Source organism: Stegostoma tigrinum, chromosome 9, assembly GCF_030684315.1.
Source record: "Stegostoma tigrinum isolate sSteTig4 chromosome 9, sSteTig4.hap1, whole genome shotgun sequence".
Taxonomy (NCBI): Eukaryota; Metazoa; Chordata; class Chondrichthyes; order Orectolobiformes; family Stegostomatidae; genus Stegostoma; species Stegostoma tigrinum.
This window is the reverse complement of record NC_081362.1, coordinates 40,510,617-40,534,022: the sequence shown is the minus strand read 5'-3', so window position 1 is coordinate 40,534,022 and position 23,406 is coordinate 40,510,617. Positions and strand designations below refer to the sequence as shown.

Sequence of the window (23,406 nt, the reverse complement as noted above, 5' to 3'; positions counted from 1 at the left end):
CAGCCATGAGATCCATTCATCATGGAAAGGTGATTTTCTTTTATAAGCACAGAAGCGAAAGGTCATAGCAAAAGCATTTGCAATCCTCTGTCCCCCAAGTCACTCAACCAAGTTATCATATTTGAGCACCAGGTCTCATCAAATGGGTAAAACCCGTTGTGAGATACCATTGGTAATTGTTTAACTGTCTAAAACGCAGTGTGGGGGAATCTTTCAATTGGCTAGAAAATTAGTACAGTGGAAACAAGAGTTTTATAACAAAGGTATTCCAACTATAACTTATAAATACTAAAAGCAACTTGATAATTTGATCCTTTAAAACAATCATGACTAGACCTCATTCTTGCCAACTGAAAGAGAATGAAAATTAATCAAGTTGTTCCTCCTTTCCAAAAGCTTTGTTTCAGCATTTTTAAAGTATTAAACACAATTCATGTACCTGGCTCTGACCATGTTCTGTGTCAACATAACGAGGCATTGGAAAGCGGGTCTGAAGGATTTCCTGAGCATCATCCAGGGGAGCTTGCAAAAGTTGTTTGAAGTTCTCATACTCCTGCATTTCTTGATATCCAGCCTTCCGCCACTGAGCTATAGTCTAAAGAAACAGCAAAGACATTATATAATAAAAGGAAATAATAAATTATATGAAGAAAATTTCTCTTTTCAATACAATTGGCAATTATTTTTAAATATTTGTTTAAAAAAGAAAAATATTTAATAATGTCACACATGCATAAAAACAAATAGTACAATCAACTACTAATCATTGTTCAATAATTATACATTATTACAGATACCACTAACAGATTCATTAACTTTCTTAAAAACAATCACTAGGCTTTCAAGTCATTACAGCTCATTATTAAATGAATGTTCACTTTGCTTCAGTTTGAGCGCTATGAAATTAACCTTATATTTGACACATTTTTATTAATTTGCACACTTAAACATTTTTACCCTGTATTTAGATTAGTGACGAGTGACTAGACAGACAGCTATGGTCTTCTGGTTCAAGGGTAGTACTCTTAAACAGCCAGTTTGGAAGTAGATGAATAAAATAATATGAATCATGATTGAAATATTTCTTCTGTAAAGTTGCCATAGTCCCAGAGGACCACAGAGTTGCCCTCTCATGAAGGAACATCAACTGTTGGTGGCTTAACCTGAGGATCACCATGCCTCGGATGAGGGGCAAGGTTGAGAAGGTAGGTGGTGAGCTCATTTGGTACGGAAATTAATCTATGTTATTGGCATTACAAAAAGCTGTTAGGTTGACTGAACTTCCCGCTGCTTGTTTAATCTTTAGGAAACTTCCAGAAGTGCTAATTTATTTTGTCTTGGGTGTCATTAAAATCCAAATACTTCATGAAATTATTAACACCTATGCCAGGTGTTTTATCAGGTCACTAAACAAGATACTGTTAATTAAAATTAAATTCTTGAGAGGGAGCATTGCTCGACTGATTACTTAATCTAAGCAGAAAATAACAATTACAAGAAAAATACTCAAAAACAGAAACTCAGCTGAAATCATACAACAAAGGTGTTTTCCAGTGCGACCATCTCAAGATTTCAGTAAGACCAGTGACCTTCAATTACACAAGCTGCCTTTCCTCAAAATAAAACTGAATAGGCGGAGAGGTTTTATTCTATTTTTACCCTTTGGTTAATCTTATATAATTCCTTTACCAAATGAAGTTTTATCTCAATAGGGCAATATACTAGAAATCAAGCCCCATTATTCCCAGAGTTGTCACAAAAATTTTTATCAAGGATGCAAAATTGCCCAACTGACCTGCTTTTCAGACTCAGGTTGACAGAAAATATGGATACAAGGTTTCTAACCTGAACAGGGATTACTATTTATTACAAATAAATAGATTCTAGTCACAGATAGACAATCATGAACTGTTGACCACTCAACGAGCCTGTAATCACACACTGGGACTACTTATTTGTCATTCAAATGGATTGACTGGCCTACAAAATGGCACAAGCACATACTTTGCTCTTGGATCCAGACAGTTGACACACAGCTAATCTTTATTGTTGTACGGGATCTGGGTGTCTTTGGAAAGGCCAGTATTTGTTATCCTTGAAGTGACTGAAATGGTCCCATCTGATGACCACAACTTGATTCTTTTATGATTCATATATAAAGCTTCATAGTACTGTTTAAACACGTGGAGTTTTCTTACAACAGATTGGTGAAATAAATTCGAGCTAATTACTGCTACGCCAGAAGAGTTTTATCAAAAATTAGTAGCACTTAGTCTATCAAGCTGCTGTGAAGCAATAAAAAGAGAGATTAACTGAGTTTTCAGAAAAAAAATAGAAAACCAGTAGACGGAATTACATTTTCTGTAAGTATTTTAGTGAACACTAACCTCTCCGTGATAGATAACAATCTGGAAGAAAGTGTCCATGAGGAGTATCCGATCTGGCAAGATACTGCTACTGTCTAAAAGCACTGGCTGATGACAAGAATGAATGATTTATTACCATTACTTAAGACAATCATGACTTGAGTTAAACAAATACTAATACATTAACTTAGAGGCTCCCAAGCATGCTCCAGTCATGAGATGGATGCAGATATTGGATTGGATTCCTCTATTCCCTGCTCCAACACACTGCTTTCAAGATAGTATCTGTCTTGACATTAACTCATTCACTTAGTTCTTCCAGCTGTCACCTGGGTTGCTGAAATTTGCTCAAACATCTTTATCCTGCTGTTCCACTTACTTATCCCTCAATATCTTATCTGCAAATTTTATGGTATTCATATTTTCTAAGTATATCACTTCTACCCTATAATCACTTCCGGGTTCCCACCACAAGACTTGACAGATCACTCTCCTTTGCGTACGAGTGTATTCAAGTCCCTCATTCTTAAATGCTATTTTGAGTAATACCTTTTATTTCTGAGTGTAAGTTTACACTTAACATCAACCAAGTTACTTTTTCTTTATCTGCCTGACCTATTTTGGTTCCACCCTTCAATATCAACAGTATGATAATTTCAGTTTATATACACTCTTGTTAGTTTAGAGTTTTCATATCAGGTTATGAATTGGTAGGTATACTAATGTATTAAATAGATTTTAAAAATTAGGGGACTGTGTCAACTTTTGGTGACTAATTAGAATACGGAAGTTTGTGGAATCATAAAAGACCACAAACATAAAACGAGGGGGGAAAATAAGAAATCAATGAGCTACATGAAGAACATTTCCCTAGAATTCAGTTTGCAGTGTGCAATATGGTAAGTAACTCTTTGCATGTATCCAAATTTTTCTTTCCTAAAGCTGTTTTCTGTAGTGCATATCTTGGGAATTGGCGAAGAGAGACATTTAATCAAAGCTTTTCATTTTTTGCTCATCAATGACAATTAACAGGAAGTACTAAAATTATTCTCAGGGTTTTGTTTTACAGGACCACAGTTTTAGGGATTTTAGTACACCTCAGAAATCTTTGCCAAGTGAACATTGTCAGATGATTTCCCCAACAATGAACAATGAACAGCAACAGGCTATTCCACTTCAGGGATAGACTTCACAGCTAAGTTGGAATTAATTATCATTGCACATGCCGTTCTAGTATAAGCCAATTGATAACAATCAGGATTACCATGCTGGACCTTTTCCTCTTGATAAGCCAGGTCGAGGAGCCAATTACTTTTAATGGTACAATGCTGGTTGAGATCAGGTTAAAAATATTCTCAAACTAAGGATCGGCCCGGCTTACTATAGCAAAATGCTGCAAATGGTGAAAATTTGAAATGTATTTTACTATTTCAAACCTTCCAAAAGGACTTGCCTTTTTTTTTCTACCCTTCCTATTTAGATCCATCAAAAGTTTATCACTTTTCTAATATCCATCTAGTTCTGATAAAACGCCATCAATTTGAAATGTTGACCCGACTTTTCTCTTCATACATCCTGCAGATCAGCTGACTATCTGCAACATTTTATACGTTCCAGGTTTACTTTGTTTCAAACTGTCGCATGTTAAGTCGTATATGTAAAGGTCCTTTTGAGCATTAAAAACATTTCAGAATTTGTATGTAAAACCTTTAACAGTGGAGTAACTTTGGTAATTAACAACTTTTTATGCATTATTTATGTACTAAATCTCACCTCGGGTGGGCCATAGAAAGAGTAAGAATACAGAACAGGTTGAATCATGATTAGAGACTGTGTTAGATCTTGTCGCATGAAATGATGCCGGTAGTATGTTGACTCATCAGGGCTATTATTGAAAACTTGAAGGAAAGGTGATCTTCTCAGATGGAACATAAACTAAAAAAGACAACAAAAGAATTACTCAAAATATCACAGGATAAGTCAAAATATATTTATCAATGTATAAATCCCCTAAAGGTGTCCAGCTGAATTCCAGATTAACAGAACTAAAAGTCCAAGGGAGGAAAGATACCTATCACAGCAGCTGCCTACTGGAGGACATAAGCATGTCAGAGCACGTTGTGATAAGTCTCCCCAAGGGTGGGGAGAGTTCTATCTTACTCCTGACTGGATGGTGGCCAGACTTTGGCAAGACATGTGGTGAGTTGCTTGCTATTGAATTTTTGGTCTCAGCTATGCTCAAGTAGCCACAGTACTGGTGTTCGAGGTTTCTGGTGTACGTTAATCCTAGGCAATGTAGCCAGTTAAAGATTCTGTGTATGTCAATTGCATACTGATGCACCAACATCTGGTTTTGGTTAGTTGACGCTGCAAACACGTCAGGGGATTCACGCACTGAAAAAAACCTTAGAGGGTGTATTAGTCCCAGGAGATTGATGGCTTGAGCATTCAGCAATGATAACGTCGAATATCATGTGTGATAGTTGTATTATTTATTGTTTGGAGACGACCATTGCTGTTAGCTATGCCTTTCTCTCTAAAGCTGCAACCTGAACTGCTGAGTCTTTTCCAGTATGTTCAGCTTTTATTTTATGCTATTGCCTCCTTACTTGTAGAAGTGGACTCAGGGCAGCAGGGTGGCTCAGTGGTTAGCACTGCTGCTTCACAGCACCATGGTCTGTGTGGAATTTGCAAAATCTCCCTGTGCCTGTGTGGGTGTTCTCCAAGTGTTCCAGTTTCCTTCCACAGTCTAAAGATACGCAGGTCAGGGGGATCAGTGATACTAAATTCCCTAGTGTCCAGAAATGTGCAGGGTAGGTGACTTAGCCATGGGAAGTGTGGGGTTACAGGGATAGGGTAGGGGTTTAGGCTGGGTGGGATGCTCTTCAGAGGGTTGGTGTGGACTTGATGTGCTGAATGGCCTGCTTCTGCACTATAGGGATTCTATGATTCTAAATAGTGAAGTTTCAGTTGAAATGAAGTGGCACCTGCGTGTATCCTGAAGCAATTCTATTTAAAACTAAATTTGCTACGAATGGAATTTGTTCCACTGAATTTCCAGAAGACATCCTTGTCTTTGTATTTTTTTTAAAAATGGTGGGTGGGGTGGGTGTATTACGCGTCGAGAGTGCAACCATGAAAAGGAATACAACAGGTGCCAGAAGTTGATCCATTCGTTAAAACTAACGGCTTTTGTGGCTTGAATGTGTGTTTTGGAATTCTTATAGAAAATAAAATTTGAAACTTTTTAACTTCAGAAATAAAATTAATTTTTAAGAAATTACTTTGTCTTAAGGATTCACCAAAATTGATATTTTAACCCTTTACTCTTTTCTCTTACTCTGCCTCCCCCATTTTCCTCCATATATATGTGACTTTGCTAATTTGGGATCAATGAGCTTATCCATGGTCTAAAGATTTGAATGTTTTGCAGTTCTAATCAATCAGAAATTAACCAGCAGTCCAAGCAAAATAATGTTCTGTCGCATTTACATAATTTTTAGTCTGTAGTTAATATTTAAACAAATAACACCTCAAATAATAGCTTCATTTTGCTAAGTTTAGAAGGGGAACTGGCAGCAGCAAATATTGAATATGCTGTGAAGGCTATGAATGGACGGGTATTTTGTAAATGTTTACCAAAAATGTCTCATTAAAATGACTCAAAAAAGAATGAAAGCTGTATGTGTTGATTGAATTGTTCACATGTCAGGTGATTCCCTGCAAAAGAAATTCATTGTGGTGAGCTGAGAGAAAAATATAGACCGAGCATGCAGGTTAACTGTGCTTTTCTTATTTCTCACTTCCCCCACCTGTTTATCCATTTTCATGAAACCATTTAGAAGATAGAAGTATTCCAGTGTTGTTCATAGAATCATACAATTCCCACGGTGTGGATACAGGCCCTTCGGCCCAATATATCTGCACAGAACCTCCGAGGAGCATCCCACCCAGACGCATCCCCCTACCCTTTCCCTGTAACATTACATTTCCCATGGCTAACATACATAATCTACACATCCCTAAACACTTTGGGCAATTTAGCATGGCCAATCCACCTAGCCTGCACATCTTTGGACTGTGAGAAAAAACTGCGGAGCACCCGGAGGAAACTCACGCGGCCGGGGAGAATGTGCAAACTCCACATGGACGTAGCCCGAGTGTGGAATCAAACCCGGGACCCTGGCGCTGAGAGGTAGCGGTGCTAACCACTGTTGTTTCCTGCTTTTTCCTTGATGAATTGTCAAAGTGGATAGAACAAGTTCCTGATTTAGTACATGAAAACTAGGTGAAGGTGAGAACTTCAGCATGGTGTTGGGAACTAGCAATAGGTTGATTATGGATGGCAATTCCGTACCTAGGTTTTGAAGTTGCACCAAGCAAAGAATTGGTACTGCATGGCTGGCAGGATTGAAAACTATAATGTATATTGCAGCAATGATTGTGTGAATTAACGTTACACCTATCCCCACCATTGCCACCATCATTTCTTTTTATGGATCTCAATTTGTCTTTATGAATTTTGCTACTAGCTCTATTCAGGATTGTAGTGTTCTGGTTTAGTGCAGTATTAATTCCAACTTTATACAAACTCACTACAGTTATTTTCTATGCAAGATAGGAAGTGAATATCAGTCATTAATTATGGTCTCAAATAAACTGTTTAAAATCCTGCTGCCTAATAGTTGCAGTCCTTTTTGCTTGACTGAAACTGTAGACAATAGGAATTACTGCAAAGGATGACAAAGCCTCAGTCTAAACAAATACTGTAACTACCAGCAGAAGCATTAAACAACAAAGGAGAAATTTCAGATGATGGTACTGGTGTCTGTTGAGTGGCTGATGTAATTCTGCCAGTGGGATACACTGACCAAGAGAACGGCAGCTTTTTTTCCTTCAGTGCTCCAGGGCAACTAAGCATACCTCAATAACCCAGATCATTCTCCATTCTACCCAGGTGAAAATAAGTGCACTGTTTTAAACTTGACAAATAAAAAAAGCCCCATAATTTTTCCTTTTCTTTTCTATTTTGAACGTACAATATACTCAATGTTTGTGTTGCAAATTATTTATGTTGCAAATTGCCATACTGGTAATGATTGTAAATGTATTGCTATAATAAAAAGTGATTAGTTTCTTTCAAAAATATAAAATATGCACCAAAATAGAGACAAATGTCAGTTGTGGGCTCACTCCTGAGAGCTATAGTTCATTACAGTCTGACACCTTGTTGTAGCTGTTACTACCTTCTGGATGATGGAACAAACTTGGCCTACATCTGATTGCTGTACTGGCTATAGGAGATCACATGGAACATTATGATGCAAGCAGGGGAGTACTACACTATCAAACTGCTGTTACCACCAAGAACGATTAGCAGTCACATATTTCACTGCTGTTCGTTACAGACCTTGATTTATGAAATTGCCTGCCATAAGCTAGTGCATTTCAAGAATAATCAATTAGCTGAAAAGTAGTTTGGAGGGAATCAAGACTGTGAAAGAAGCCACAAAAACCGAAAGAAATGCAGAAACTGCTTAAAATACTCTTAAGTCTGGCACCATCTATTGGGAGAGATGGTTTGTATTTTGAGTTGATGATTGGTCATGAGAAAGTATAGAGACAGAAAGATTGTGGAGAACAAGAGGGGTGTCTGTGTTAGGTTGACGGGGCAGGCGACCTCAAATGATGAGGAATGACGGTGCGTGACAAATATGAAAACCTTTTCAGATGTTGCTGTGTAACATCATTGACCAGAGCTGGTGCAACTTTCAGGCTGTGTCTCTTTTCTCATGTGTACTTTAAAGTCAGTACAGCTATTTTGATTAGTTGTTTCTGAGCAGAGATTATTTAGGATCAATTGAAGATATTGAGTTGGCATGAATGAGTTGGACTGAAGGGTATGTTTCCATGCTGTATGGCTGACTCCATAAGGCAGTTTCTGAAATGAAATAAATAGAAATTTTGTTTGTAATTTACTTCTGTAAAATATCTTTCTAGGTAGAAAACGGAATAGAAAAATTGGTAACTTTTGATAAAACTATACATAGTAACAGTCAGACAAAGCCTGAAATAGTGCAAACAATTTTGGTCCTCTTATCAAAGGGGATGTCGACTGGCATTGGAAACTGTCCAGTACACTAAGTTGATCCTGCGTATGGAGAGTCTATCTTATGAAGGGAGGCTGAATATGTTGAACCTGTACTCATTGGAGTTTAGCACAATGTGGGGTGAACTTATTGAAACAGAGATCATTCTTAAGGGGTAAGGTAGATACAGAGAGGTTCTTCCCTCCCCCCACTGTGGGGCGGTCTCGGACCAGAGATTAAGAAGGTTTTCTTCTTGCAGAGGCAATACTCCCTCGAATTTATTCTTCAGTGTGTGAACCTCCAAGGTCCATGAAAGGCATTGACTTCTGAAACTAGAAACTTGACTTCTGAAGCTGAGTCAAGTACATTCAAAGCAGAGACAGGCTTCTACTCTAAGGAAATCAAGGTTTATGGACAAAAGACAGGAAAGTAGAATTGAGGATTAGTAACTCAACCACAATATCATTAAATGGTGGAGGAGACCCAATGAGCCAAATGGTCTACTGCTCCTATGTCTACTGGATTTATCCCGTTATTAAGCGACCAACCCTCATTCAAAGGCATGCTCCTGTTCAGACTGCTTTCCTTGATCTATTTAACATTGTGTTTCTGAATTATAGGAGGAAGCAGAGGAACAGATAAGTACTTGCACTGACATTCTTAACTGTTAAAACACATTTTATAGATCACTGGTAAGATGTTCTTTCAATACCAGAATCAAACCTATTTGCCACAATGGGTAAAGCTTGCATCTTTTCCCCCTTTTGTTTATGACCCATAGTTGTGTCACAATCTCTTTTCCAAATAATTATTCTTCAGAGAACAGTTATGATAGACCAATCACCCATTTTGTTTTTTCTAGGCGGAGGAGGGGGGGTGGTTAAGGGATCAAACCACATCCATGACCATTCCTTTACCCACCAGACATTTGAGTGCAGGAGAGCAACTTTATTAGAATTCAAAGCTCTGACTGATTTATCCCCTTCCTTAACGTAACTGTAGCATTTCATTCCAACCATGACAAATAACACAGCACAGTCAGGCTCAAAAGCTGGGACAGTCGCAGTTGGTGGCATTGAGTATTAATTTCATCACATTATTTTCCACCCGAGTCATCTGGGTGCTTTTGTTCCGAAAAAGCTTTGTTAAATGTAATTCACTGTATTCTCAAAGGGAATGAGGATGGCTGCAAATGAATCGATTAAGAATTGGTTTTGTAAAGATAAATATATCTATACGTTTCAGGCCATTTTCACAGGTCAATCCATCACACTTCATTTTAGAAATATAACTTTTATATAATGAAACTAAGAACTTACCTGTGGATAAAGGGAAAATGTCTCTGAAAGTCTGAAGGAGTTAGGATCATCTTTGTGGAACTGGCCAAACTTCTGACACTGATGAAAGAAATGGCAGAAAATAAATAGGTAAAGTGTCAATGTGAAGTTAGACAACTGCATTTTCAGATTTACATATGTACTTCACGTCCTTACTAGTCGGATTAGCTGTCTGTCCAACCAACGAAGTACATCGGGACCTTCCTCAGACTCAGCCCTAAAAACTCCCAGTCTTGCCATCAACACAGCTGATGCTTCCTGATCAAATGCAGCTTCTATCTGCTGGAGTTGACTCTGCGCATCTGCCCAGCTAAAAAAAAAACACAAAGCAAACATAACCAGCAGGTTAAACCTCACAGAGGCTCCTTTACTTCCCATCAATGGGCAGGATTTTTACATGGGGGCCACAGTCAAAGTAAAACAAAAAACAACTGTCCCAAGTTGCACTTGCCAACAGGGGTACATGCTTAGCAAGTTTAACATAGATGGCCTGTGAGCAAGCTCCTTAGACTACCAACCCAGTAGTTCCTAACCATTTTAGAAGCCCTCAGCCTCCAGGCAGTTGCTAAAATCCTGGTTATTGTTTTAAATGTGAAGTATAGTTCATGACATAATTACTACGAATCCAACACTATTACTCCCCCATTTTCTTGGAGTGCTAAAAACACGTCTGTTGTATTGCCGCAGGCAATTGTTGCGATATGGTAGTTACGTGTACTGATGACACCAAGTAAGAAAGTAAACAAGGTACTGAATCAGCAAAAGGCTATCAGCAGGTTTAGAGATTAGGCAAATATGCCAGAGAAATAGAGAATAGAGAATAATGTGGGTAAATGCATTTTTGTCTATTTTGGCAGAGTGAATACAAATATAGAGATTCTAGAACTTGTGATATGGTGGGAAACTGAATAGGATATTGTCATTTATTGCTGGGGGAATGGAATACATGGTCATAAGATGCAGGAGCAGAAATGACTATTCAGTCTGCTCTGCTATTTAGTGGAATCATGGCTGATTTGATACTCCACAGCTCCATTTTCCTGCCCTTTCCCCATAGATTTTTAATTAGTAATGGAATTAAAGATTATCATAGCCATCAACATACACAATGATCCATACATCACTGCCCTCCACAGTCAATAATTCCACAGATTTACAATGCTCGGACAAAATTCCTCCTCATTTCTATTCCAAATGGGCAATACTTTAATCTGAGTTCTCGGCTCTCCCACGAGGGAAAACAACTTTTCTGAATGTACCCTTCAAGCCTCCCAAGACTCTTGTATATTACAATAAGGTTGCCTCTCTTTCTTCTGAACTCGAATGCATACAGGTCTAACCTACCCAAATCTCTCCTCATAAGCTGGTCTCCCTGTATAACTGGAATCAACCTAGGGTACCTTCTCCGGACTGCCTCTATTACCAGTACATGTTTCCTTGGACAAAGAGATCAAAATTAGTCGCAGTTTGCCAATTGTGGTCTGACTAGTTTTAGTAACACCTCCCTACTTTTATACTCCATTCCCTTTGCCTTCCTTATTACCACTTGAACTTCTGTAATTTATGTACAGGACTCTGGTCTTCCTCCAGTTAAATAATTCTCAGCTCTTGTATTCTTGCTGTCAAAGTACATAAGCTCACATTTTCCCACATTACATTCCATCTGCCGAGTTTTTGCCCACATCCCTCTACTGACACTTTGCATGATCCTCAACACACGCATTTCTACCTGTTTCTGTGTAATCTGCAAACTTGGCTATTTTACATTGACATTCCTCACTCCAAATCATTAGTATATATTGTACAATATTTGTGGTCCCAGAACTGATCCTTTTTGCATCCCACTAGTTACAAGCAGTCATCTTGAAAATGCCTCCCTTATTCCAATTCGGTTTTCAATTAAGTAGCCAATCCTCTATCCATTCCGATATACCTCCTCAAGTTCCACAGACTCTTAATAACTAGCCCCATTTATGGTATCTAATCAAACTATCTGAAAATCTAAATATACTACATTCACTGTTTTCCTTTTATCTATCTCACTTGTTACATCCTCAAAAGACTTCTAATAAATTTGTCAGGCACAATTTCACTCTTACGAAACTATGCTGGCTCTGCTTTGATCATATTACATATTGCTAAATGCTGTGCTACTGCATCCTTTACACTATACAACAAAGAATGGTACAGCACAAGAACAGGCCCTTCAGTCCACCAAAGTTGTGCTGACACACTATGTCTTTCTACATTAAAATTCTTTTGCCTCTATGTGGTCCGTATCCCTCTATTCCCTGCCTATTCATATATAATGTCTCTTGGATGCTGCTAATGTATCGATCTCTTCTGGCAGCATCTTATCCTCTAAAAAAAATTGCCTCTCATCTCCTTTAAACTACCCCCTTTTCTTAAACCTATGTCCCCTAGTAATTGACATTTCTACCCTCAGAAAAAGACTCTGACTATCCATTCTAACCACGGCTGTCAATTTTGTAAGCTTCTATCGAGTTGCCCTTTATCCTTTGACTTTTAAGTGTAAACAAACCAAGTTTGTCCAATTTCTCCTCATACCTAATACCTGCGAATTAGGCAACGTCCTAGTAATTTGTTTCTGTACCTCTCCAAAGCCTCCACATCCTTCTGATAGTGTGGCAACCAGAACTGTACACAATATTCCAATGTGACCTAACTAAAGGTCTATACAACAGCAACATGACTTGTCAACTTTTATACTCTACACCCTGACTGATTAAGGCAAGCATGCTAAATGCTTTCTTGACCACTTTACCCACTTATGTTGCCACTTTTAGGGAACTGTGAACCTGTACATTTAGATCCCTTTATTGCTAATGCGACTAAGGGTTCAACCATTTACTGTATATTTCTGTCCTGCATTAGATCCTCTAAAATGTATCACCTTGCATTTGTCCGGATTTCACTCAAGTACAGAACATCTACAGGTTGATTTCTTTCAGGTGCTAATGCATCCGTTTGTTTACTCTACTGCCTTACAGGATAAAATGGGCACAAACTGTGTTTAAGAACTTAATGAAATTTATCAAAAGGCTGCTTTACTGTTTTATAAACACAGCGTTCCTGAAGTCTGACCTTGTTCTCTTCTCATTCATCTTAATTTACAACTGAATTGGTCAAGACTACTGCAATACAACAGTTTTATTTTAAATAAACTGTACAACATAATGATTTACTTACAAAAAGAGACAGTGTATATTTCATGTGCAGTATTCTAAAACGGAGCTTGCACAGATTAGGGTTACTTAAGACATGAGCTACATTTGTCTTAATTTGATATTGATTCAACACATTAAATTAATATAATTTAGCATTATTTCCTAAACTATATTTTTAACCAAAAATATATAAAAACAGTAACAAAACCTTTACCCATTTCCATATTTCTGTAATATTGAGTGGTCATTATCCGATTGAATAAAGGAGAACCCTAAAGCTTTCTATAGGTATGTGAAGAAAAAAAAAGGATGACTAGGGTAGGAATAGGGCCAGTCAAAGACAGAGGTGGGAAGTTGTGTGTGGACCCCATAGTGATTGGAGAGGTGCTAAACAAACATTTCTCATCTGATTTCACTCAGGAAAAGGAAAATATTGTAGAGAAGACTGAGATACGGGCTTTTAGACTTGAAAGGATTGAGGTAAGGGAGGAGGTGTTATCAATTCTAGAAGGTGTGAAGGTAGATAAATCCCCTGGGACAGATGGGATTTTTCTGAGGATTCTCTGGGAAGCGAGGGAGGAGATGGCAGAACCTTTGGCCTTGATCTTTGAGTCAACATTGTCTACAGGTTTAGTACCAGAGGACGGAAGGATTGCAAATGTTGTGCCCTTGTTCAAGAAGGGTAGCAGAGATGACCCAGGTAATTATAGACCAGGTGAGCCTTATGTCTGTTGTAGGAAAAGTTTTGGAAAGGATCATAAAAGAGATATGATTTATAATGATCTAGCAAGCAACAATTTGATTAGAGATAGTCAACATGGATTCGTCAAGGGCAGGTTATGTCTCACAAACATCAATGAGTTTTTTTGAGAAGGTGACCAAGCATGCGGATGAGGGTAGGGCAATTGACGTGGTGTACACGGACTTTAGAAAAGCCTTTGATAAGGTTCCACATGGTAGGCTATTGGAGAAAATGCAGAAGCATGGGATTGAGGAAGATTTAGCAGTTTGGATTAGAAACTGGCTTTCTATTAGAAGGCAATGAGTGGTGATTGATAGAAAATATTCAGCCTAGAGTCCGGTTACTAGTGGTGTGCCTCAAGGATCTGTTTTGGGTCCAATGCCGTTTGTCATTTTTATAAATGACTTGGACGCAGGCATAGGTGGATGGGTTAGTAAGTTTGCAGATGACATTAAAGTCAGTGGAGTGGTGAACAGTGTGGAAGAATGTTGCAGGTTGCAGGGAGACTTGGATAAACTGCAGAATTGGGCTGAAAGGTGGAAAATGGAGTTAATGCAGATAAATGAGTTGATTCACTTTTGGAGGAATAATAGGCAGTCAGAATACTGGGCCAATGGAAGGATTCTTGGTAGTGTGGATGTGCAGAGGGATCTTAGTGTCTATGTACATAGATCCCTGAAAGTCACCACCCAAGTTGATAGCACTGTTAAGGCAGCATATGGTGTGTTAGATTTTATTGGTAGAGGGATTAAGTTCTGGAGCCATGATGTCATGCTGCAACTGTACAAAACGCTAGTGCGGCCTCACTTGAAATATTGCGTACAGTTCTGGTCGCCCCATTATAGGAAGGATGTGGATGCATTGGAAAAAGTTGCAAAGGAGATTTACCAGGACATTGCCTAGTCTGGAGCAAAGGTCTTATGAGGAGAGGCTGAAGGACTTGGATCTGTTCTCATTGGAGAGAAGAAGGCTAAAGAGGGGATTTAATAGAGACATACAAGATGATCAGAGGATTAGAGAGGGTGGACAGTGACAGTTTTTCTCCGAGGATGATGACGTCAGCTTGTACGAGGGGGCATAGCTGCAAATTGAGGGGTGATAGATTTAAAGCAGATGTCAGAGGGAGGTTCTTTACTCAGAGAGGTAAGGGCATGGAATGCCCTGCCTGCCAATGTAGTTAACTCAGCCATGTTAGGGGCATTTAAACAGTCCTTGGATAGGCATATGGATGATAATGGGATAGTGTAGGGGGATGGGCTTAGATCAGTTCACAGGTCGGCGCAACATCGAGGGCCGAAGGCCCTGTTCTGCACTGTATTGTTCTATCATGTAATCTAAACTCCATCTGCCTTTTCTCCAGCCGATCTGTGTCATGCTGTATCCTCTGGCAATTCTCCTTACTATCCACAGCTCCGTCAGTCTGTGTCGCCTGCAAACTTACTAATTAGGTCATTTATACTCTCCTTCAAATCATTAAATTTATTATGAACAACAGATTCTTGTGGAACACCACAGGTCACAGATCTTCAGTCAGAAAAACATCCTGCCATCACTACTGTATTCTTTAACTAAGCCAGTTCTGCATCTATTTTATCAGCTCACTGCTGATCCCATGTGACTTCATCTCTTGCATCAGCCTGCCATGAGGGACCTTGTCAAAGGCCTTCCTAAGGTTAATTAAGATAACATCTGCTGCCGTGCCCACAATCATCCTTATCACCTCAAAAGCTCAATCAGGTTTGTGAGCCATGACATCCCCCAGCCCAAAGCCGTGCTGCCTATTGCTAATTAGTCCATATTGTTCCAAAAATGACTAAATTCAACCCCAAGAATCTTCTCCAGTAATTTCCCTACCACTGACGGACAGCTGACAGGTTTATAATTTCCCAAATTATCTCTGTTGCCCTTCTTAAACAAAAGGAACATTGGCTGTTCTACAGACCTTGGGACCTCTCCTGTGACTAAACAGTGTACAAAGATTTTGTACGAGGCCCCAGCAATTTCCTCACCTGCCTCTTTCAGCATTCTGGGATAGATTCCATCAGATCCTGGCGATTTGCCTACCATAGTACTTTTTAAAAACATCCAACACATCCTCCTTTTTTATGTTGACATGCTCCATAACAGCAACATAAACCCCTCAAGAACTCACCATTAACAACAACCTTCCCCTTTGTAAATACTGATGCAAAGTGCTCATTAAGAACCCCAACCACATCCTCCGGCTCCACACACAAATTCCTTCCACTGTCTTTGAGTGGATCTACCACTTTCCTAGCTACCTTTTTGTTCCTTATGTATGTGTAAAAATGCCTCGGCATTTTCCTCAACATAGACTTGAACAATTCACAGTAACAGGCATCAAGTTAACTGGCCTATAGTTACTGTTTGTTTCTGTCCCCTTCTCTTCCTCAGAACATTTTCCTCTAGTGGTAATTATTATATTACTTCATCTCCTTTCGCCCCTTTATTATTTTTTGAAGATGGATACAAAGTATTTATTCAACTCCTTTGTCATTTCCTAATTTTCCATTTTGATCTCCCTAGCCTTGTTCTCAAAGGGGCCTATACAAACTTGGATTCTGCTCTTGTTTTTATTTATAAAAGGAAGGTCATGCAGTCCATCTTAATTGACTCTAGTATGATTTTCTTTCAATGTAATGCTATCCTTAACTTCCCTTATTAACTACAATTTAGTGCTTATACAGTAATCCTCTTCCTAGATTTCTTCTTTCTCACTGAGTGGTGAGCTATTCTCTTAAACATCTGCCATTTTTCTTTAACTGTCTTCGCTGATAAACTCCTTTCCCAGTCTATTCCGGCTAGCTCCGTCTCAATTCTTTGTAATTACTGTAATAAGTTTAGTGCAGTTGTTTCTGACCCATATTGCTCCTTCTCAAAATGAATGCTAAATTCTATTATGTAATGGCCATTGTTTTCTAGGGATCTTTTATTCTAATATCACTGGATCTATAACATATTGTTCTAGGAAACTGTCCTAAATACACTATGAATTTTTTGTGGCTACCTCTGCCCACCTGACCTTTCTAAGCAATGAGAAGATTACAGTTATTTGCGAATAATATACTGGCTATTATTTTGCCATAAGAATATATGAGTAGTATTACTATAGTCAGACGGGGCTTCAGTGAAAATAGTACTGCAGGCTCATGGTGCCTTTATTTGAAAGGAGGATATTTTAGAAACAGATCAGAGAAGTTTCACTTGACTCATTCCTGGAATGAAGACTTTATCTTATGAAAAAAAGGTCAAATAGCATAGGCCTATTATCTAAAATTCCAAAGTCCAAAGTTTTGTAACCCAAATCGAAAATATTTCACTTTCTGTTTTAAATGGGTGACCCCTTATTTGTAAACAGTGCTCCCAGTTCTGGATATTATTGAAACATATAAAATCTTGAGATCACTGGATACGAGGAGGACGTTTCTTCTTGTGGAAGAGACTAAAACTAGAGGACACAATTTAAGAAGAAAAGGTATCTGTTTTAAAGCTAACTAATTTCTCTTAGAGGGGTGCTAAGAGTGTATTATTCTCTTCTCCACAGGAGGGGAAAGAAAGGGAAGAGCATGTAGCAGTAGGAAAAGCAGACAGCACACAGGAGGAAGAGAAAAGGGTGTCAGTGTGTTTGGGGCAGAGGTTGGGAAGACAGGACAGAAGGGGAAAAAAAGTGAATGTGAGAATGAGGAAGGAGCAAGGCTGGTGAGGGGCAGAATGGAAGTGTAGCAATGCTACAGAGACAGTGGGAAAGTGGGAGGGGACATGGGAGTGAAAGGAGAGGAGAGAGAGAGACAGACAGAAGGGATGGATCAGTAGAGAGAGCATGGGCAAGAGAGACAGACAGGCACAAAACAGGGACGAAGCCAATCCCACTTTTGTGTGAATTTCATGCTCTGAGCTGGTCGCGTGTGGCCCACTGGAGATTAAACTGTGTCGGTTCGAGTGAACACCTTAGCTTGACTGCAGTGCCATCCGTTTTCCTACAATCAGGACTTGGCCTACTCAATTTTTTCCCTCTGTCTTAACTGACATGGCAAAGAAAGGTTTTATGATTAAGTTCTAATGCTTGGGACACTTCAATGGTCACATTAGTTAGTTCCTCATTTAAATTATGAAGTTATTGCTTTGGAGTTTTTTTTAAAAAATGAAAATTTGTCTTTATAGTTGTGGCAACCTCCTCCTTCTGAAATTTGGACATTGGCCCTCCAACAGATAAGAGAAGAATTTAAAAATGTACCTACCCTGCCTCCTAATCATTCAAAACATGCTTTTCTACTCTAATACTGATCTAACATAACCAAGCAGGTGCAAAATAGAATAGGACACAGTCAAAGAGCAAAGTTTCAGAAGTGTTTTTTTAGGATGAACAGTGATATGTTGCACGCACATTACTTACTCCTTTCGTCACCACTTACCGCCAAACTCTCCCACACAATACATAATCACTGTCTATGCCCTTTACGCATAAACCAAAATCAGTCTCCCTCTGTTGCCACATTTTCATCCAGTTGTAAGTTCTTAGTCCATTTATATTTCTGCAAGTCAGAATTACTAACCCGGGGTAAGAAACTTGTACAGCATTAAACAGGAGCAGAAATTCAGTAAAATTTGCACACACCTTCCTGACTGAATTGCAGGACTTTCTGGTTTTTGTTGCATTCAGTCACTGATTTATACTTGCCAAACTCTGCCTATGTTACGTTGGCACAGAAATATTCACTTGCTAATAATTTAATATTTAAGAGTATATGACCACGGAAACATGTAAAAATGTGCGGGTAAATAAACAACTTTTATTGCTACTTTTATAATGTTATGTGACGTTTTGTGTCTCAGGTACATAGTTATATTAAATGCTATTCACTCACTTGTGGTTAGGCATTAACATTATTCAGAATCCAGAAATGCCTTGGCATGCCAACTATGAGATTATAGTGAATTATCAATCTTAATGGATCAGAGTGCCAGATTACAAAATTAACAAAATTCAGTGCCACATGAATTAAGAGAATTACCAAAGTTTAGTAAATATAAAGCATAATCAAACACATAGATAAAGATTAAATAGGCTGCATAATGTACTTGTGCATCAGTGGACGCACAACAAACTTACTTTCTGGCAACTGTAGTGACTCGGATGCGTCTCTGGCCACTGGAGTGCTGGTAATGAGTGACAAACTGAATAGCGCCTCGTCCACCCTGAGGAATTGGTGCATTATGCTGCAAAAATCATAAAAGAAGATTAGCAGAAATTTTATACCATGGAAAAATCACAAAGCAATGCGTTTAACTATTTGTCAGAATAATATATTCATGCACGTAATAAAATGAACCAACACAAAATTTAAATTTGGGATGTGCTTATATTCTTAATTCTTCACTTTTTAAAGGAATACTGATAAGAACGAAACCACCAGCAATCCAACCCATTATTACTAGTTTTCTTTTGCTACATTCACATCTGAAGTGCTAAAACCTTAGGAATATAATTAAAAAGTGGTGAATTCACATCAACCACCTGTGGAAGTTTGACAGCTTTGCAGCTGCCATTACTCACTTTCAATATACACAATGAAATCAGTCCAAATGAAACAAAAAAAAGGAATGTCTGTGATGTGTTGAATGGCAAGAATTGACAAACGGGATGACAGTGCAAGGTTAAAAGGAACAATGGGGACAAAGAAAAAACAAGAAGATGGCAATGTTGTTTTTTGGGATGTAATCAGTGTTGCTGTTATGTAGCTAAATGTGACATCCCAGCTTAACATCCAAAGTCCCAAAAAGCAAAGTGAGATACACTTTGTGATGAGGATAGCCAGGGCATTGAAATCTAATGCTGTGCGTCAAATCTCACCAGGGGTAACTTTAGGCCACTAATTACAAATTTAAAGTCTCATCCAAAAGCTCGTACCTACGACAGTGCAACACTCTTTCAGTACCACACTGATGTCAGCCCAGAATGGGTGTCCAAGTCCTTTCATGAGCATTCAGCCTATAATCTGTGTCTTAAAAATTCACTAGTAGGATGTGGGCATTGCTGGCTGGCTAGCATTTATTGCTTGTCCATAGCTGCTCGTGAGAATGTGGTGATAAGCTGCCTTCTTGAACGACTGAGACCATGTGCTGTTGGTAGACTCATAATACCATTAGGGATGGTGTTCCAGAATCTTGATCCAGCAACAGTGAAGGAATGGCGATGCATTTCTAACTCAGGATGATGAGTAGCTTAGAGACAAACATGCAGGTTGTGGTATTCCTATGTATCCACTTCCCTTGTCCCTCTACATGAAAGTGGTTGAGGGTTTGGAAGGTGCTCTCTAAGGATCTTCGGTGAATTTCTGCAGGGCATCTTGTAAATAGTACAAAGTGTAGAGCTGGATGAACACAGCAGCCAAGCAGCATCTTAGGAGCAGGAAAGCTGACATTTTGGGCCTAGACCCTTCATCAGAAACACTGTCAGCCAAAATGTCAGCTTTCCTGCTCCTAAGATGCTGCTTGGCCTGCTGTATTCATCCAGCTCTACATCTTGTTATCTCGGATTCTCCAGCATCTGCAGTTCCTATTATCTCCTGTAAATAGTACACACTGCTGCTACGGAGTGTCAGTAGTGGGTGGAGGAGATGTTTGTGGACGTGGTGCCTATCAAGCGGGCTGCTTTGACCTAGACTCTGTCTAGGTTCCTTGAGTGTTGGAGCTTCTTTGGAGCTGCATCTATCCAGCTAAGTGAGAAATATTCCATCACACACCTGACTTGTGCTTTGTAGATGGTAGACAGGCTTTGGAAAGTCACAAGATGAGTTCCTTGCCAACATATTCCTAATATCTGGCCTGCTCTTCTAGCCGTTGTGTATTGATTTGGTGAGTTTATTTGAATTGCTTGTCAATGGTAACCCCTAAGATGTTGATATTGGGGATTAAGTGATGGTAACACCATTGAATGTCAAGGGGAATGGTCAGATAGTTAGTGGTTAAAGATGGCATTTGTGTGGTATGAATGTTGTATGTCACTAGTCAGCTAAAGTCTGTATATTGTCTAGATCTTGTTGCATTTGTACATGAACTGCTTCAGTATCTGAGGGGTCACAAATAGTGCTGAGCATTGTGAAAACATTGGCAGATATTCCACTTCTGACTTTATGATGGAGGAAATATTGTTGAAGTAGCAGCTGATGACGTTTGAGCCTAGGATACTACCCTGAGGAACTCCTGCAGAGCTGAGATGACTGACCTCCAAAAACCACAACTATCTTCCTATGAGCCAGATATGTCTCCAACCAATGGAGAGTTTGGTGCCCGATTCCCAACAATTCGAGTTTTCTAGGCCTTATTGATGTCATGCTTGGTCGAATAAGGCCTTGAAATCAAGGGCACTCTCACCTCAGCCCTGGATTTCAGCTCTTTTGTCCATATTTGAACCATACTGTAATGAGGTCAAGAGCTGAGTGATTTGGGCAGAACCCAAATTGGGCACTGATGAGCTGCTAAGTTGATGCTGTTTGATAGCACTGTTAATTACACCTTCCATAACCCTACTGATGATCGAGTGTAAACTGATGGCATGATAATTGTTCAGGTTGGATTTGTTCTTTCTGTGTGTACAGGTCATACATGGACAACTTTCCACTTGCCAATTTGATGCTATTATTGTAACTCTACTGGAATAGCTTGATTAGTGTAATGCTAAGTTCTGGAGCACAAGTCTTCAGTACTATTGCTGGAATGTTGTCAGGGCTCATAGCCTTTTCAGAATCCAATGTCTCCAACCATTTCTTGATATCGTGTGGAGCGAATCTATAATGATGGGGACTAATGGAGAAGGCCGAGGTGAATCATCCACTTGCACAATCTTCAAACAGAAGTGCCAAAGTTTCTGTAGTGGTTATCACATTTACCTAACACATTCAAGTCCTCAGTTCGAAACCAGGCAGAAACGGAGATACTACCTCGTTATAATGAAGACAAACAAAGCATGATAGAAAATGGTGGGTCATTCAAAAATCCTCTTAATCAATGCACAGTGCTGCTATTGGGCCAAGCAAAGAATGATTCAATATAATATCACACATTATTAAAAGCACCTTTAACCCAATAAAATGTTCCAATTAAAAGCAATTTATAGAATTATAATCAGGAATCAAAGCAAAGTAGTAAATTTTAGCTCAGGTAACTAAATGGAGGAATTCATAGACCGTGGACTGCTAAAGGTGTCATCACCAATGGGGAGGTTAAGGAAGATGAAGAAACTGAATTATTGCTGATTTGTAGATCTACAGAGAGTTGACAGAGACAAAGGAATAAAAGTAGAGAGATTTGAAGATGAAAATAAAATTTTAAAAAACTCAAGGTGTTAGTTGGCCAGGAACTATTATAAGCCATTGAACTGACAGGTGAATCAAAATCGCTGAGTGCACTGGCTTCTTGAGCTTACGTTTATAGGAGTATGGAAGATAGGAGACCGGCCAGGAAAGCACTGAAATACTACACAATACTTCTGATGTTCACAACGTTCAAGTTATTTAAGAACTCTACAATCCTAGACCAGTGCTGTCTTACATGGGTTAGATTTCACTTTAATAATCGTAGTTTTCCACATAAACATTGCGTACTCATGTTATAGAACAGCAAGGTGTATATTCACATTTAGGACTACAAAGTTCCCATTTCTATTAATATTTCCAAAGCTGTATGGTTTGTCACCCAGAGGTTTACCTTGTACATACTATTTTTGTTTTTTCAGGTGGTCAAGGTCTTAGTTTAGTGGATGCTGTCAAAAGGACCTGGTGAATTGCTCAGGATATTTATAGATAGTGCACATGGTGGCTACAGTGCATGAGTATTGGAACGGCTTAAAATTTAGGGAGGTGTTAGGGTATTAAATCAAGCAGACTGCTTTGTCTCAGACAATACTGAGCTCCTTGAATATTGTTGGACCAGCACTTATCCAGCCATACAGAACATTCCAACATATGCCTGACTTGTGCATTGTATAAGATGAGCAGGCCTTGAGGAATCTCAAACTGCATTATTCATTGCAGCATGCCCAGTATCTGATTTGCTCTTTATGCCAAAATATTTAATTGTTGGTGGTGCTCAGTTTCTGATCAGCTGACGATGGGGTATTCAGTGACAGTCATACTACTGAACATCAGGGACAGGCTTTAGACTCTCTGTTGAAGATGGTGATTGGTTGAAACTTATGCAGCACAGTTGGTACTTGTCACTCACTAGCTCAAGCACTAAAAGTCGAGTTGCTGGAGCTCATGCTGCATGTGGTCACAGGCTATTTCAGTTCAAGTAGCTGTGAATGGAATTGAACATGGTACAGCCATCAGTGAACATCCTCAGCCCTGATTATATGATGGAGGGAAGGTCACTGTTGAAGCAACTGAAGGAGGTTAGGCACAGAGACCAACCTGGGGAAGGCAATGGCTTAGTGACATTATTGCTGGGCTGTTAATCCAGAGACCCAGACAATGTTCTGAGGACCCAAGTTTGAATTTCGCCACAGCAAATGGTGGAATTTGAATTCAATAAAAATACTTGGAATTAAGAATCAATTAATGACCATGAATTTAATGTTGATTGTCAGGAAAAACCCATCTGGTTCACTAATGTCCTTTAGGGAAGGAAACTGCCATCCTTACCTGGCCTACATGTGACTCCAGA

General features: G+C 39.0%; 1 protein-coding gene across 6 annotated transcripts in view; it reads right to left on the bottom strand.

Moving 5' to 3' along the window:
* The window catches only part of LOC125454673 (protein transport protein Sec23B), a 65,754-nt gene that overhangs the window by 6,567 nt on the left and 35,781 nt on the right, over positions 1-23,406 (bottom strand). For all 6 annotated transcript variants that reach the window (XM_059648501.1, XM_059648498.1, XM_059648499.1 and 3 more), the window contains 6 exons: positions 18,854-18,960; positions 9,949-10,102; positions 9,775-9,852; positions 4,140-4,301; positions 2,388-2,474; positions 440-595 (listed from right to left, as the gene is read on the bottom strand). In XM_059648501.1, the coding sequence (XP_059504484.1) occupies positions 440-595; positions 2,388-2,474; positions 4,140-4,301; positions 9,775-9,852; positions 9,949-10,102; positions 18,854-18,960 (744 nt within the window). The remainder of the gene's footprint in view (positions 1-439; positions 596-2,387; positions 2,475-4,139; positions 4,302-9,774; positions 9,853-9,948; positions 10,103-18,853; positions 18,961-23,406) is intronic.